General features: G+C 47.3%; 1 protein-coding gene across 3 annotated transcripts; it reads right to left on the bottom strand.

Moving 5' to 3' along the window:
- Nucleotides 1-4,141: 4,141 nt before the first annotated feature.
- Nucleotides 4,142-11,517, bottom strand: LOC147571707 (uncharacterized). Of its 3 annotated transcripts, none has more exons than XR_015247128.1 (7): nucleotides 11,414-11,517; nucleotides 10,331-10,407; nucleotides 8,737-8,881; nucleotides 7,562-7,638; nucleotides 5,888-6,020; nucleotides 4,809-4,985; nucleotides 4,142-4,311 (listed from the first exon to the last, which is right to left on the bottom strand). XR_015247128.1 is itself a non-coding variant. In XM_086696135.1 (7 exons), the coding sequence occupies exons 1-7, from the start codon at nucleotides 11,496-11,498 to the stop codon at nucleotides 4,305-4,307; spliced, it is 630 nt and encodes a 209-aa protein (XP_086552261.1). In that variant the 5' UTR covers nucleotides 11,499-11,517; the 3' UTR covers nucleotides 4,142-4,304. The 3 variants fall into 3 exon arrangements, 2 of the variants coding, with proteins under 2 accessions (XP_086552261.1, XP_086552262.1); XM_086696135.1 differs by having other exon boundaries at nucleotides 4,142-4,314; nucleotides 4,809-4,911; XM_086696136.1 differs by having other exon boundaries at nucleotides 4,809-4,911.
- Between the last annotated feature and the right edge of the window lie 5 nt (nucleotides 11,518-11,522).

The following is an 11,522-nucleotide window of genomic DNA, read 5'->3' as shown; positions in this document are numbered from 1 at the left end:
AATACGTCTTGTTCAAATACTGTCCGGGAAAGTGAGGAATGAAACACGGGAACAGCCCACAAAATGCAAGGGCCTGTGCTGCTGACCGACTGGCCAGTGCCCAGGGAAGCCACCCAGGGCCCTCTCCTCAACACTCAGTGCAACAAGGCAGCTTCTCTCTGGTGACTCAGGAGACACCAAGTTGCTGCAAGGCTCCCAAGGTCTCCCCTGGGGAGGGCGGCAGAACCTGCTGGAAACGCAGCTCTGGTCTCTGTCCTCAGGCAAGGGCAGAGGCCCTGAGTCCTCTGGGGGCGACAGAAGCCCTTCCTGCTCTGAGGTGCCCTGGGTCAGAAAAGCCGATGAGGCGCCCTCTGCCGGCAATCACCGTGCATAGAGAGGAGCCCGCCCCCAGGGTTTGTGGTGCTCGCACGCCCTCTGCTGGCCACCATGGGAATTCCTGCAATGTTGAAGGCCATGGCCCTCAGCTGAGGGACTGAAGGTGTTCTGGGCAAGTAAGCCTGTTCTCCACATTGGGAGGGGTCCGAGTGACAGGGCCTGGGACACTAAGAAATCTTTTCCTTCCCCTTTCTTGTGAGTGAAGAATGAAACCACATTTATTTATGTAATGACATCATTTGTAACGCTTGCAGCAAGGGTCACAGAAAAGCAGCCCACCTATTTACACATGCTGAACAAGAGGTAATTGTGTTTACCACCAAAATACTTAGGTTAGATAAAGAATTGACACGTTTGAGAGAGAGATACCAGCTTCCAGCTCTGGAATGAATAAGTCCTAGGGCTACAAGGTACAGCCGATGAAATAGTGTCAATCCTGTAATAATAAAGTTGCATGCTTTCAGGTGATAGCTACACTTGTGGTTAAGTCCAACATAATTTATAGACATATGGAATGACTACACTTTATGCCTAAAACTAATACAACAAATGTGTGAACAATATTTCAATAAATAATCGACATCCTTTACACTTTTTAATTTCTCCTTCTTTGCCATTAAAAAATCATTCCTGGGGTGCCTGGGTGGCTTAGTCAGTTAAGCGTCCGACCTCGACTCAGTTCATGATCTTGCAGTCCATGAGTTTGAGCCCCACATCAGGCTCTGCCTGACAGCTCAGAGCCTGGAGCCTGCCTCAGATTTGGCATCTCCCTCTCTCTCCGCCCTCCCCAGCTGGGACTCTCTCAAAAAAAGAATAAAATAAACATTAAATTTTTTTAAAAAATCATGCCTAATTTAGACTCTGAAATTCCATTTATCCCACATTCTCTAACATCACCATCTTGATGTTGAGAGCTTCTCTGAAAAGTCACTAATAATATCTTTGATGGACACACGTGACAAGGTCGCATGCAACTTACAGGGAGCTACACACCTGTTATGACTTTACCGTAAGCACCTTGGCTACTATTTTCAAATTATGAAATGGGCTGGGTCCCAGCTCCTTCTTCTAGAAGGTCCTGAGAGTCAACATTTGGCGTCTTCACTTCCCAACTAAATGCGGCTCCTGTTCCTCCGAATTTGTGTCAGGATTTCTCCCCCGAAACAAGCCTGACCTGGAACAAACCAACCCCAGCCTCTCTGACGTGGCCTCACGGGACCCCATGAATCCACGGATCCTCCAGGGAAATACCGGCAGGGGGAATGAGGAACAAACCACGAACAGCCCAGAAAAAGCGAGGGACTGTGCCGCCAACCGACCACCCGCGCTTCCGGGGAAGCCGCCCAGGCCCTGCCTCCCCCGCCTCGGGACTCAGCCCCACCACCTAGGAGATGCCAAGGGGCTGCGAAGCCTCCAGGGTCTCCCCCAGGCCCGGGGGCGGAACCTGCTGGAAACGCAGCTCTGGCTCTTTGCCCACATTCAGAGGCACTGGGTCCTCAGAAGCAAGGAAGCCTTTCCAGCTCCGGGGCGCCCTGAATCAGAAAAGCCTAGTGGGCGCCTTCTCAGGCCAGCACTGCCCAGGCAGAGGCCCGGCCCCTCCCTGGGCGTGGTACGTGCGCGCCCTCTGCCGGCCGCCTTGGGAATTCCTGCAAAGCTCAAGGCCATGGCTGCTCAGCTGGAAGTACTGAGAGTGCAGCTGGTCCAGTGAAGCCTGTTCTCCTGATCCAGAAGGGTCTTAGCGAAGGGCTTGCTTGGGACACAAAGAAACCTTTTCCTTCTCCTTTTTACTGAGTGAAGAATGAAACCGAATTTATTGACGTAGTGATATCATGTGTAATGCTTTAAGCAGCATTCGCAGAAATACAGACTGCAAATTGACACCTGCTGACCTACAGGTCATTGTGTTTAGCACCAAAATACTTGGGTAAATAAAAAAGTTGACACCTCTGAGAAAGAGATACAGGCTTCCAGCTATGGAATGAATAAGCCATTGGGATCCAAGGTACAGCCCATAGAATGGCGTCAATCCTGTAAGAAAGCGTTGCATGCTTTCCCAATATAGCTACCCTTGTATAGGTACCTGGAGAGCGTAATGTATACACACGGAATCACCATGATATATGCCTGAAACTAATACAACATGGGGAGTCTCCTATATTTCAGTTAAAAATGACAATATTTTTAATTTCTCCTTCACCATTAAAAATTATTTCTAATTGAGAACATATGAAATTCCATTTATACCACATTCTCTATTGTCACCATCTTGATGTTGAGAGCTTATTTTTCAAGTTGTCAATAATGTCTTTGAGGACACAAATGGGACAAGGTCAGAATGTGCATCTAGAGGAAGCTACACATCTGGTATAAATTTCCTGCCTCTATATGGGTAATTTCAATGAAAAGTGCTTTATGGACGAAGATGGATGAAATCATTTCCATCAGACTCATAGGTAGATAATTGTGGCTTCAAATCATAATTGCCATCTCTTCATATCAGAGGAAGGCTGGGTGAAGATATAGGTTTCTCTTTTGATGTAAGAGAAGGCTGTGGTGTTTTAAACTGCTCACCTACCATCCAGAATCCAGAGATTAGCAGGCCTTGGCCTTCTGCTCTACGCAGCCCTGTCCAGGAAACGGCACCACATCTCCTGTGCCCCCTCTCCCCTGTCATGTTTTAGCTCAGGCCCTGATCACAGTGGATGAGAATCCTGTTTAGAGAAGCTGCTCATGCTGACCTTTACTGGAGCATGGCTGTTCCCAGCCACCGCAGGGAAGCATGTGGACAGCCAGCTTTTGAGCCCTTGGTGGCCCAGCCATGACCCCAACGTGGATGGAAGCCTGGTTGCCTCCATAACCTGGGAGGAAGGCGGGCCCAGCAGGAGTCAGGCGCTCTGGGGCAGAATGCATGGGCTTTGAGGACCCGGAAAGAGTCAGATGCTTACACCCAACTCCTCCTTGGTGGTGCGGAAGGAATGGGTATCATGTCATTGACATCTGCCCTGCCCGGCCCTCAAAAAGGAAATGGTGGGGGGTGGGGCGACTTGGTGGCTCAATCACTCAAGTGTCCAACTTTGGCTCAGGTCATGATCTCAGGATTTGTGAGTTTGAGCCCCACGTCGGGCTCTGTGCTGACAGCTCAGAGCCTGGAGCCTGCTTTGGATTCTGTGTCTCCCTCTCTCTCTGCCCCTCTCTCAATTGTGCTCTGTCTCTCTCTCACTCAAAAATAAACATTGCATCAAAATAAAAGATAAAAACAGAAAACACTGAGAGGAATATGGGTCATTATAAGACTCACACCCACAACAGCTCCCACCTGGATTGGTGCTACCAGGTAGCACCAATGACGTAGCTGGCACGTGGGAAAATCCACATCATGTGGATTAATGCAGGGTGTCCGCACTGTTCTACCCAAGACACTGCTGACCCCTCATCCATGTCTTGCAATCACGAATCAGCCATGTCCTGGGGGCTGATAGCTGCCCTGCTGATCACCACACACCACGGTGAGTAGGAAGTGCCACGTGCTTGCGAGGATCTATTGACGAGTGACCACAACTGTCACCAGATCTGGAGGAAGCTTGTGGCCACCACCCCAGAAGGAACCAGCGGGACATGTGCAGTCAATACAATTCAAACAGTCACTTATCTTCTGCCCCGTATTACTGTAGATTCTACCTGTTCGTGACCGTGTATACAGGGGTCACACTGTGTACATCAACACAGAATGACCGTAGGTCCTCCTGGAAGCAGATAATGACAGAGATACAGAACCGTGATGGGTTTATTAGGGGAAACGAGGAAAAACAAAATAGAGGGGACAGGAATGGTCAGGGAAAGAATTCAGTCAAATACGCATATCAGACAACTTTTCTAAATATATCACATCACCACAGCCAGTGGTCATAGTTCAGGGTCCTCTTCAAATTTCACATTCTCCTGTAAGGCAAAGAGATTTTGGGTTATTGCAATGGGATCTTGTGTTCTCCTCTATGTATTTTGTCTTCAACAATATATCTGTGGCCTTGGATGAACACTTAATTGTGTGACTGCATCTGTGTGTCTACCTCTAAGGGATTAGGACTGTCTTCAAATCTTAGATATAGATCCCTGAATGTACACACTATCACAGTTATCTTTTTCTTTTTCATAAAGTAGGACCTGAATTTTAAAAGAAAAAACACAGGGGTCTTTGCCATATTTTTTGAAACACGGATTGCCAACCTCTCAGCCTCGGGCATGACACTCTTAGTTTCATGAAATTGAATGAACATCTATTGAGGACCTTCTGTGTGGAGATACATTCATTTCCACCCTGAGAAGGGTGAGTGTCCACTCCTCCCATACATTTTACAAATTCCTTAAGTGCTTCTCACCTCTTCATCGTACTGACCTCAGAAACCAACATTGTCCCTGTTTCTCAGATTACAAACCTGAGGCTCTGAGATGACCGCCGAGAGCTGGTGTTAGAGCTGACACAGCAGGAACACAGGCAAAACCTCAGGAGATTGCGAGGGAACTTTCGGAGACGCAAACCTGCAGGCAGGGTGGTGACAGCAGACGCAGGGGTGTGGTGACCAGAGTTCAGCAGGGGCGGCTCCTCCTCACCCCTGAGTTCCCCACCAAGAGTCTGACTCAGGCTGAAGGCCAAGGAAGCGGCACAGCTGATCTACAACCTGCCTTCACATTTAGTCTCACTGAGACACACTAACTTAGGCAGACAAGCGTTTCCTAAGACTAAGTTTAACTTCCCAAGTCTCCCAGAACATTCTTCATACACGTCCAGACCCTTCAGAAAACCAAGGGAAACAACAAAATTTATTTAGATTATGAACTAGGTGCACTGTGGTGACGTTGACATTTCAGAGATGATGACTGCGTTCTACATTGTGGTTGAACCCGTGCAGCAGTCCTTTGCAGACTTCACACTGTCCTCATGCTCCCTTCCCAGTGTGTGGGCCCTGCCAGAAATGACCTCCAAGTCCATCCTACTGACCCCAACGCCCTCCCCTCTGCACCTCCTCACACTCTGCTTACTGTGCTCAACTTCCCTTCTATTCCTGCGTGATTCAAGTTTCCCCCAGTTTCGCACTGGATCCTTCACTGGTATTTCCACTCTGGTGACCACAAGGTCTGTGTCATATAATGCATGTGCCCCCTTTCAGACGGGACACCTGAGGCACCTACACTTAGGGGTGCATCTCATCCTTCACGGAGCTCAAAGCATTGTGTCTTTCAGACAGGCACCAGTACTCCTGATACATCTGCCTTTGTGTAAAACTCCTCTTTCTTGTAGACAAGAGAAACCTACAGCTGACCTCATTACAGGGAAATGACACAGCCCATTGTACACTATGTCCTGAGAAACTTGAGATATGTGACACTGTCCCCAGGCAGGTTTGCAGTTGAATTGCCAAGCCCTCACAAGCATCCCTACATCATTCCCACCAAGTCTTTCACCAAGAAGACGAATACGCTTTATCGGTCACTCATCCAGTTCAGGTAATCTTACCAAATTTAGTACGTGGAGGAGCTGGTGGAGGAGGTGGCCCATGGCCCGTGACTGGTGGTGAAGGGTGGTCCGTGGGGGACAGCCTGCAAGGCGATCCTGGGGAAGGACCAGGCCCTCTTGCATTCATAATGGCCTGCAGAACAGAAAAGAAAGCTATGTTCGTAGGACAGAGCAAAGCACCAACACCAGCAAAAAGTGGCAACAACCCAAAGAAGCAGTGCTCATCTCCTGCCAGCTTCCCCACCACCAGGTTCCAAGAGGGCAGCATCAGCGCCAAAATCTCTACCCATACTTTGGGTTCCACTTATAGCTTTGGGGGTGGGGAACGGACGCTATGGGGACAAACCAGTGTTCCCACATGTGTGCAAATGTAGAACAGCAAGCTCGTGTCCGAGAGGATTTATGGAAGGAGTACCAAATTAATAAAATAGCATATTCCTGATAGGAAGGCATTTAAGTCCAGAATCGCCTTCCACCCCGCCTCCGCCTCCACCACAGAGGCTGCTTATTTGTATGTGAAGAACTACAGATTGAGAAGGAATGACAATCCCAGGCTCCACACATGGAATCATAGCCCTCGTGGCTCAAAGCTCTGCCTCTAAGCCCCCGCCTGTGCCCGATCTGCTTCTCTCCCGACAATGAGGTCTTCTCCTCTCTGCAAGTGCTATCCATGGGCACAGAGACATGTTCGGGGATGGGGATCCTGAGGTCATGCAGAGAACCTCGAAAAGCATGTTCTTAGAGAACATGTTACCTATACATGTTAGGTAGGCTTAGCTAATTTATTTGCATTCAGCGGTACTTCTCAGGTAAATACAGTACAACTCGCAGGGTACTTTTGTTCTCTAAAAGATGAGCTGAAATTCTAAATAACAGAATTAACACAAATACACTTTCGTTTCTGCTGTACATCTCCACTGTTACACCTGTAACAGTGACACAGGACACAAGAGAACGTGCTCATGTGAACACAAAGGACACAGTGGAGAATTACAATGCAGGTAATTACGGATTGTCTCTCTTCACCACGCATGTAGCAATGCATGTTTTCTAGGACAAATATGTCACCTCTCGTAGTTCAGAATATGTATACCCAGGGCACACCTGAAGGGATTCCAGACAGCACGGTTACAAAAAAAAAAAAAAAAAAAAAGGCTGAATGTTGATGGGTATTACATATACTTTGTCTAAGACCACTCTAAATGACACATACAAAAATATAAGTTGGAGTGAAGGCAGTTTGCATTTTCAAAACATAAGGATAACTGCCGATTTTCTGAACACATTAATCCCCTAGAAAGAAACAGAACAGGAAGAAACAGCAAGAGCAATGATTCCACACTGAGGAGGTCCAGAAAAAATAAGTCATGCCAAAAGACTTCCAGGTGGAGTGTGGTCTCTCCCTCCCTGGGTTATTTCCAGGTATATACCAGAAAAGCCCTTGGGTGCTCAGCCCTGGGCACGATTGGTTCTAAACCTTCCACAAGGAGTTGACAGGCAGAAAGGAGAGAACCCCATAGACACTTGGGTTAAGGCTGTGCATTTGGAAAATGAGAACAACAAGCAGACATATCATACAACACACAAAACAGACACAAAGCCAGGAGAGAGCGCTGAACAGAAAAAGGAGGGTTTTGCCAAAGAGTTACAACTGAAAATGTCCACAGCATTTACCTTGTCCTTCGTGGTCCCTTTGGTAGAGTCAGTGTTGTTGTTACTCACAGGAGCAACATGTGGATCCGCAAAAGGCCCTAGAAGGGATGGAGGTTATTCTGATTTGAGTAGATTGTGCAGAGATTAAAAAAACAAAACATGGGGCGCCTTGGTGGCTCAGTCGGTTCAGTGTCCGACTTCAGCTCAGGTCACGATCTCACGGTCCATGAGTTCGAACCCCGTGTCAGTCTCTGGGCTGATGGCCCAGAGCCTGGAGCCTGCTTCCGATTCTGTGTCTCCCTCTCTCTCTGCTCCTCCCCCATTCATACTCTGTATCTCTCTGTCTCAAAAATAAATCAACATTAAAAAAAAATTAAAACAAAACAAAAACACAAAAACAAAAACAAAAAAACCCAAAAAACAAAAACCACTCTCCTCATTCCTCAAGCAACCTAAACTCTCTGGCCCAGTCAGATCCCAAATCACATGCACAGGGTATCCCACATGCTTCAGGTGATCCCAAGGTAAAGGGAGAGCCATTCTTTAAACTCTGATGAAGCCCCATAAAAGCCCTGGTTCAGGTGTTTTCAGAACTCCTCAAACAACTGTGGATGACTGGGGGCTCAACTGGATGGATATACGTTAGGCTGAGCCTCATGCCTCCCACCGCCCTGCACGTGGACTGTGTATGGCACACATCTGCTGAAGCGCTATGCCTGCTTTTCTGCATACAGCCCCATTCCATCTCCACAAGAGACACCTGTACCAACACAAGGTGGGGGAAATGACCCAAGGATGATAAGTCAATCATGAGAAACTCAAGGAATGTGGTGATGATGGCAGGCATGTTCCTTTCATTTCAATGGTCTGTGGTACCACCTCTGCACCTTGTACAAGACTCAACAACGGGGCACCTGGGTGGCTCAGTCGGTTAAGCATCCGACTCCTGCTCAGGTCATGATCTCACAGTGCGTGAGTTCCAGCCCCACGTCGGGCTCTGTGTTGACAGCTCAGAGCCTGGAACCTGCTTCAGATTCTGTGTCTCCCTCTCTCTGACCCTCCCCCATTCATGCCCTGTCTCTGTCTGTCTCAAAAATAAATAAACATTAACAAATTTCTTTAAAAAAGACTCAACAACAACAAAAATTAAATGAAGGTTCTTTGCAAGCCAACTCATACTGCCCAGATCATCTTACCAAGTGGTGCAGGTGGAGGGGTTTGGGATGGTCCCGAACCTGGTACAGGAGGTGGATGTGCCCAGGAGATCATACGGTGGCCTCTAGGGTAGGGTGTGCAGAATCTTCCAGTTGATGGAGGAGGTCGCCACGGATCCACACTGCCCTGCAGAACAGAAGTGACAGCTATGTGCAGATGCCACACAAGAGAACCAATCCGCAAAGCAGATGAAACCCATAGAAGTACGGGTCAGCACCTGCCCCCTTCTCTGCCACCAGGATCCAAGAGATTAGCATCAGTACCTGAAAACTCTGTCCTGCCACTGGGTACCACCTACAGCTTAGGCAACTAAACGCAGGCGGTTAAACTACTGTCACCACATGTCCCTGCCCAGGTCTGAGAATTTAGAACAAAATGATCCCATCTTACAGGATGAAATAAGTAATTCTAAACTAATGAAGCAGCATATTCCAGACAGGCGGACATCCATGTCCAGGATCACTTTGCATCCCTCCACTACAGTGACGGCAAAAGCTCTGTTTTTGGCTTATTCCGAACACAGAAAAATGGACTGCAAATACACAGCTCATTCTCAGCACATGGAATCACAGCTACTCTTGGGGACAAGTTCTGCCTGCCGGCCCCACACTTGGCCCCCTCTGCTTCCCTCGCTGAGAAAGAGGTCTTCCTACTTTCTGCAAGTGCTGTCAAAGGCCAAGAAACCACTCGGGAGTTGGGGATGCCTGGAGTCTTGTAGGGGACCTGAGGAAATGTTTGCTGTGAGGAACATATTACACATCAATGAGTACTAGGCCCCCAAGTGTTTACCTGAATTCATAAGGAATTCTGGTTTTATGTACACTACAAGACACAGAGTAATACATCCTATGGGAAAAAAGAGGCAGACATTCATGAAACAGAATTAATGCAAATGTGTTTTGACTTTGGTATACATTTCCAGGGATGTGTCATGAGCGATGGTATCAGCTCTCACACTGACTGGAGACAAAGAGAACCTGCTCATATGAATACAACTGAAGGACCTTGTGTTCAGAATACTTTTACCTAAGATACTGCTGGAAAGGATTCCAAACAGTTCATTTACCCATGAAGACGTGAAGGTGGTGAGTTATGACAATGACTTTGTCTAAAACCATCATAAATTGTACAAGGCACACAATATAAAGATTGGGGGAAGTCTTTTCATGTTTACAATGAACAGTCAGTCTTCACACATGAATAGTGTGACCAGAAAGAGGAAAGTAACAACAACACTGATCCCACAGAGAGGTAGTGTGTTAGGAGTCAACAAGCTTAGAGACTTTGCTATAGACTGCAGTGTATCTTCCTGTTGTTGTTATTTTGAACACAAGGGAAAAGCCATAGGGTGGTCGACTTCTAAGTTCCTTTGACTACTAAGCTGACCAGAAAAAAGATGACAGGCTGAAAAGAAAGCAGCCTGTAGACTCTTGGGTTAAGGCTGTGCATTTGGAGAATATAAACAGGCAGACATATCACACAACACAGAAAACAGGGATAAGGCCGCAGAGCATGCTGTTCCACAAATGAGGGTTTCCTGACAGACTTACAGCTGAAAGTGGCCCCAGCATTTACCTTGTCCGTCTCGGCATTGTTGGTAGACTGCTTGTAGTTGTGACTCATGGGAGTGACATCACCTTCGGCTAAAGGCTCTGAAATGGATAGAGGTTTACTCTGATTTTAGTAGACTGTGAAGATTTCACACAAAGACCACATTTTGTGACGTGTTAAACTCTTGCCCACACTCAGGACCAGGAGGAGAGGCAGAGAGTAACCCACAAGCCTCAGTTGACCCTAGTGATAAGGGGGAGATCCATCCCATCATATCTTAATGAAGAAACCATAGGGTCCTGGCTCATGTTCTTCATAATTAGTCAAATAACTTTCAACAGGGCAGCTCAAAGAGAAATCAGGAAATCGTCACCAAAACAGCCATTTCTCAATACACATGAGGGGTAAACTCAGCATCTCATTTCAGATAAAAATTAAAATGAGAGCGTCAGTTGGTGGATAACATCAAAAAACCCTCCACAGAAGAGCATGGGTGTGTTTCCTCTGACTCCAGGCAAATTGTTCAGTCTTTCAGCTTATCTATAAGCTGCCTTCCACATGGGAGCCAGTATTATGTAACTATTTCTGAATGGAACTGAACTTGACTGATATTATATTAAGGAGTAAAGGAAAACTATGGGTGTTTAGCAGTGAAGCCGCAGAGTTGCACTGATAACATCAGAGGACGAAGCTATTTGGAGCTTGGATTCAGGAATGTAGGTCTACAGTTCACAACAATAAAAAGAAAGGAACATTAAAAATAGTCAATAAATGACCTTCTCCTCAAATAAACTAAAGTCTTCACATTGAGTCCGGGTGGGAAGAAGGATGAGGCCCCTGTCCTGTCATCCTTTCCAAGCTCTTCACACAGGGAGATGCTAGAGGAGGTGGGGGGGTCACAGCCAGAGGAGGGGCATGAGCTCAACCAGTCACAGGGACAAGTGCCTCACTGCTTGTAGTACCAGAGGAGAACACCCTTCTGTCACCCCTTCAGACCACCTGCTGTCCTTAGTGTTTGCTGTTCTGTCCAGGACACACAATGAACACCCACAGGAAAAGGCTTTGCCGCAGAAATTAGGCTGCTGCACATCACCACATGCCTTTTACCTCTCCTCGCAGGGTTCTGCATCTCTGGACTTCCAGGCATTGGTCTCCACCTCCTGTATCCATCAAGCAGCCTCTTTCCTTCCATCACATCCAGTCTTGGATACAGAAA

Source organism: Puma concolor, unplaced genomic scaffold, assembly GCF_028749965.1.
Source record: "Puma concolor isolate L17-30 unplaced genomic scaffold, mPumCon1.1.hap2 unalloc_scaffold_11, whole genome shotgun sequence".
Classification (NCBI taxonomy): Eukaryota; Metazoa; Chordata; class Mammalia; order Carnivora; family Felidae; genus Puma; species Puma concolor.
The sequence above is the reverse complement of the archived record's forward strand: the minus strand, read 5'-3'. Positions and strand labels throughout refer to the sequence as shown.

Bases quoted from the DNA above. Each gene is read 5' to 3' on its own strand.
- LOC147571707 (XM_086696135.1), bottom strand. From the start codon at position 11,498: ATGGAAGGAAAGAGGCTGCTTGATGGATACAGGAGGTGGAGACCAATG. The intron at 7,639-8,736 runs GTAAGATGATCT...CATCCCTTCTAG, and splicing joins CCCTCCACCTGCACCACTTG to GGCCTTTTGCGGATCCACAT. The intron at 4,912-5,887 runs GTAAGATTACCT...CCCTGCCTGCAG, and splicing joins TCCTCCACGTACTAAATTTG to GTTTGCGTCTCCGAAAGTTC.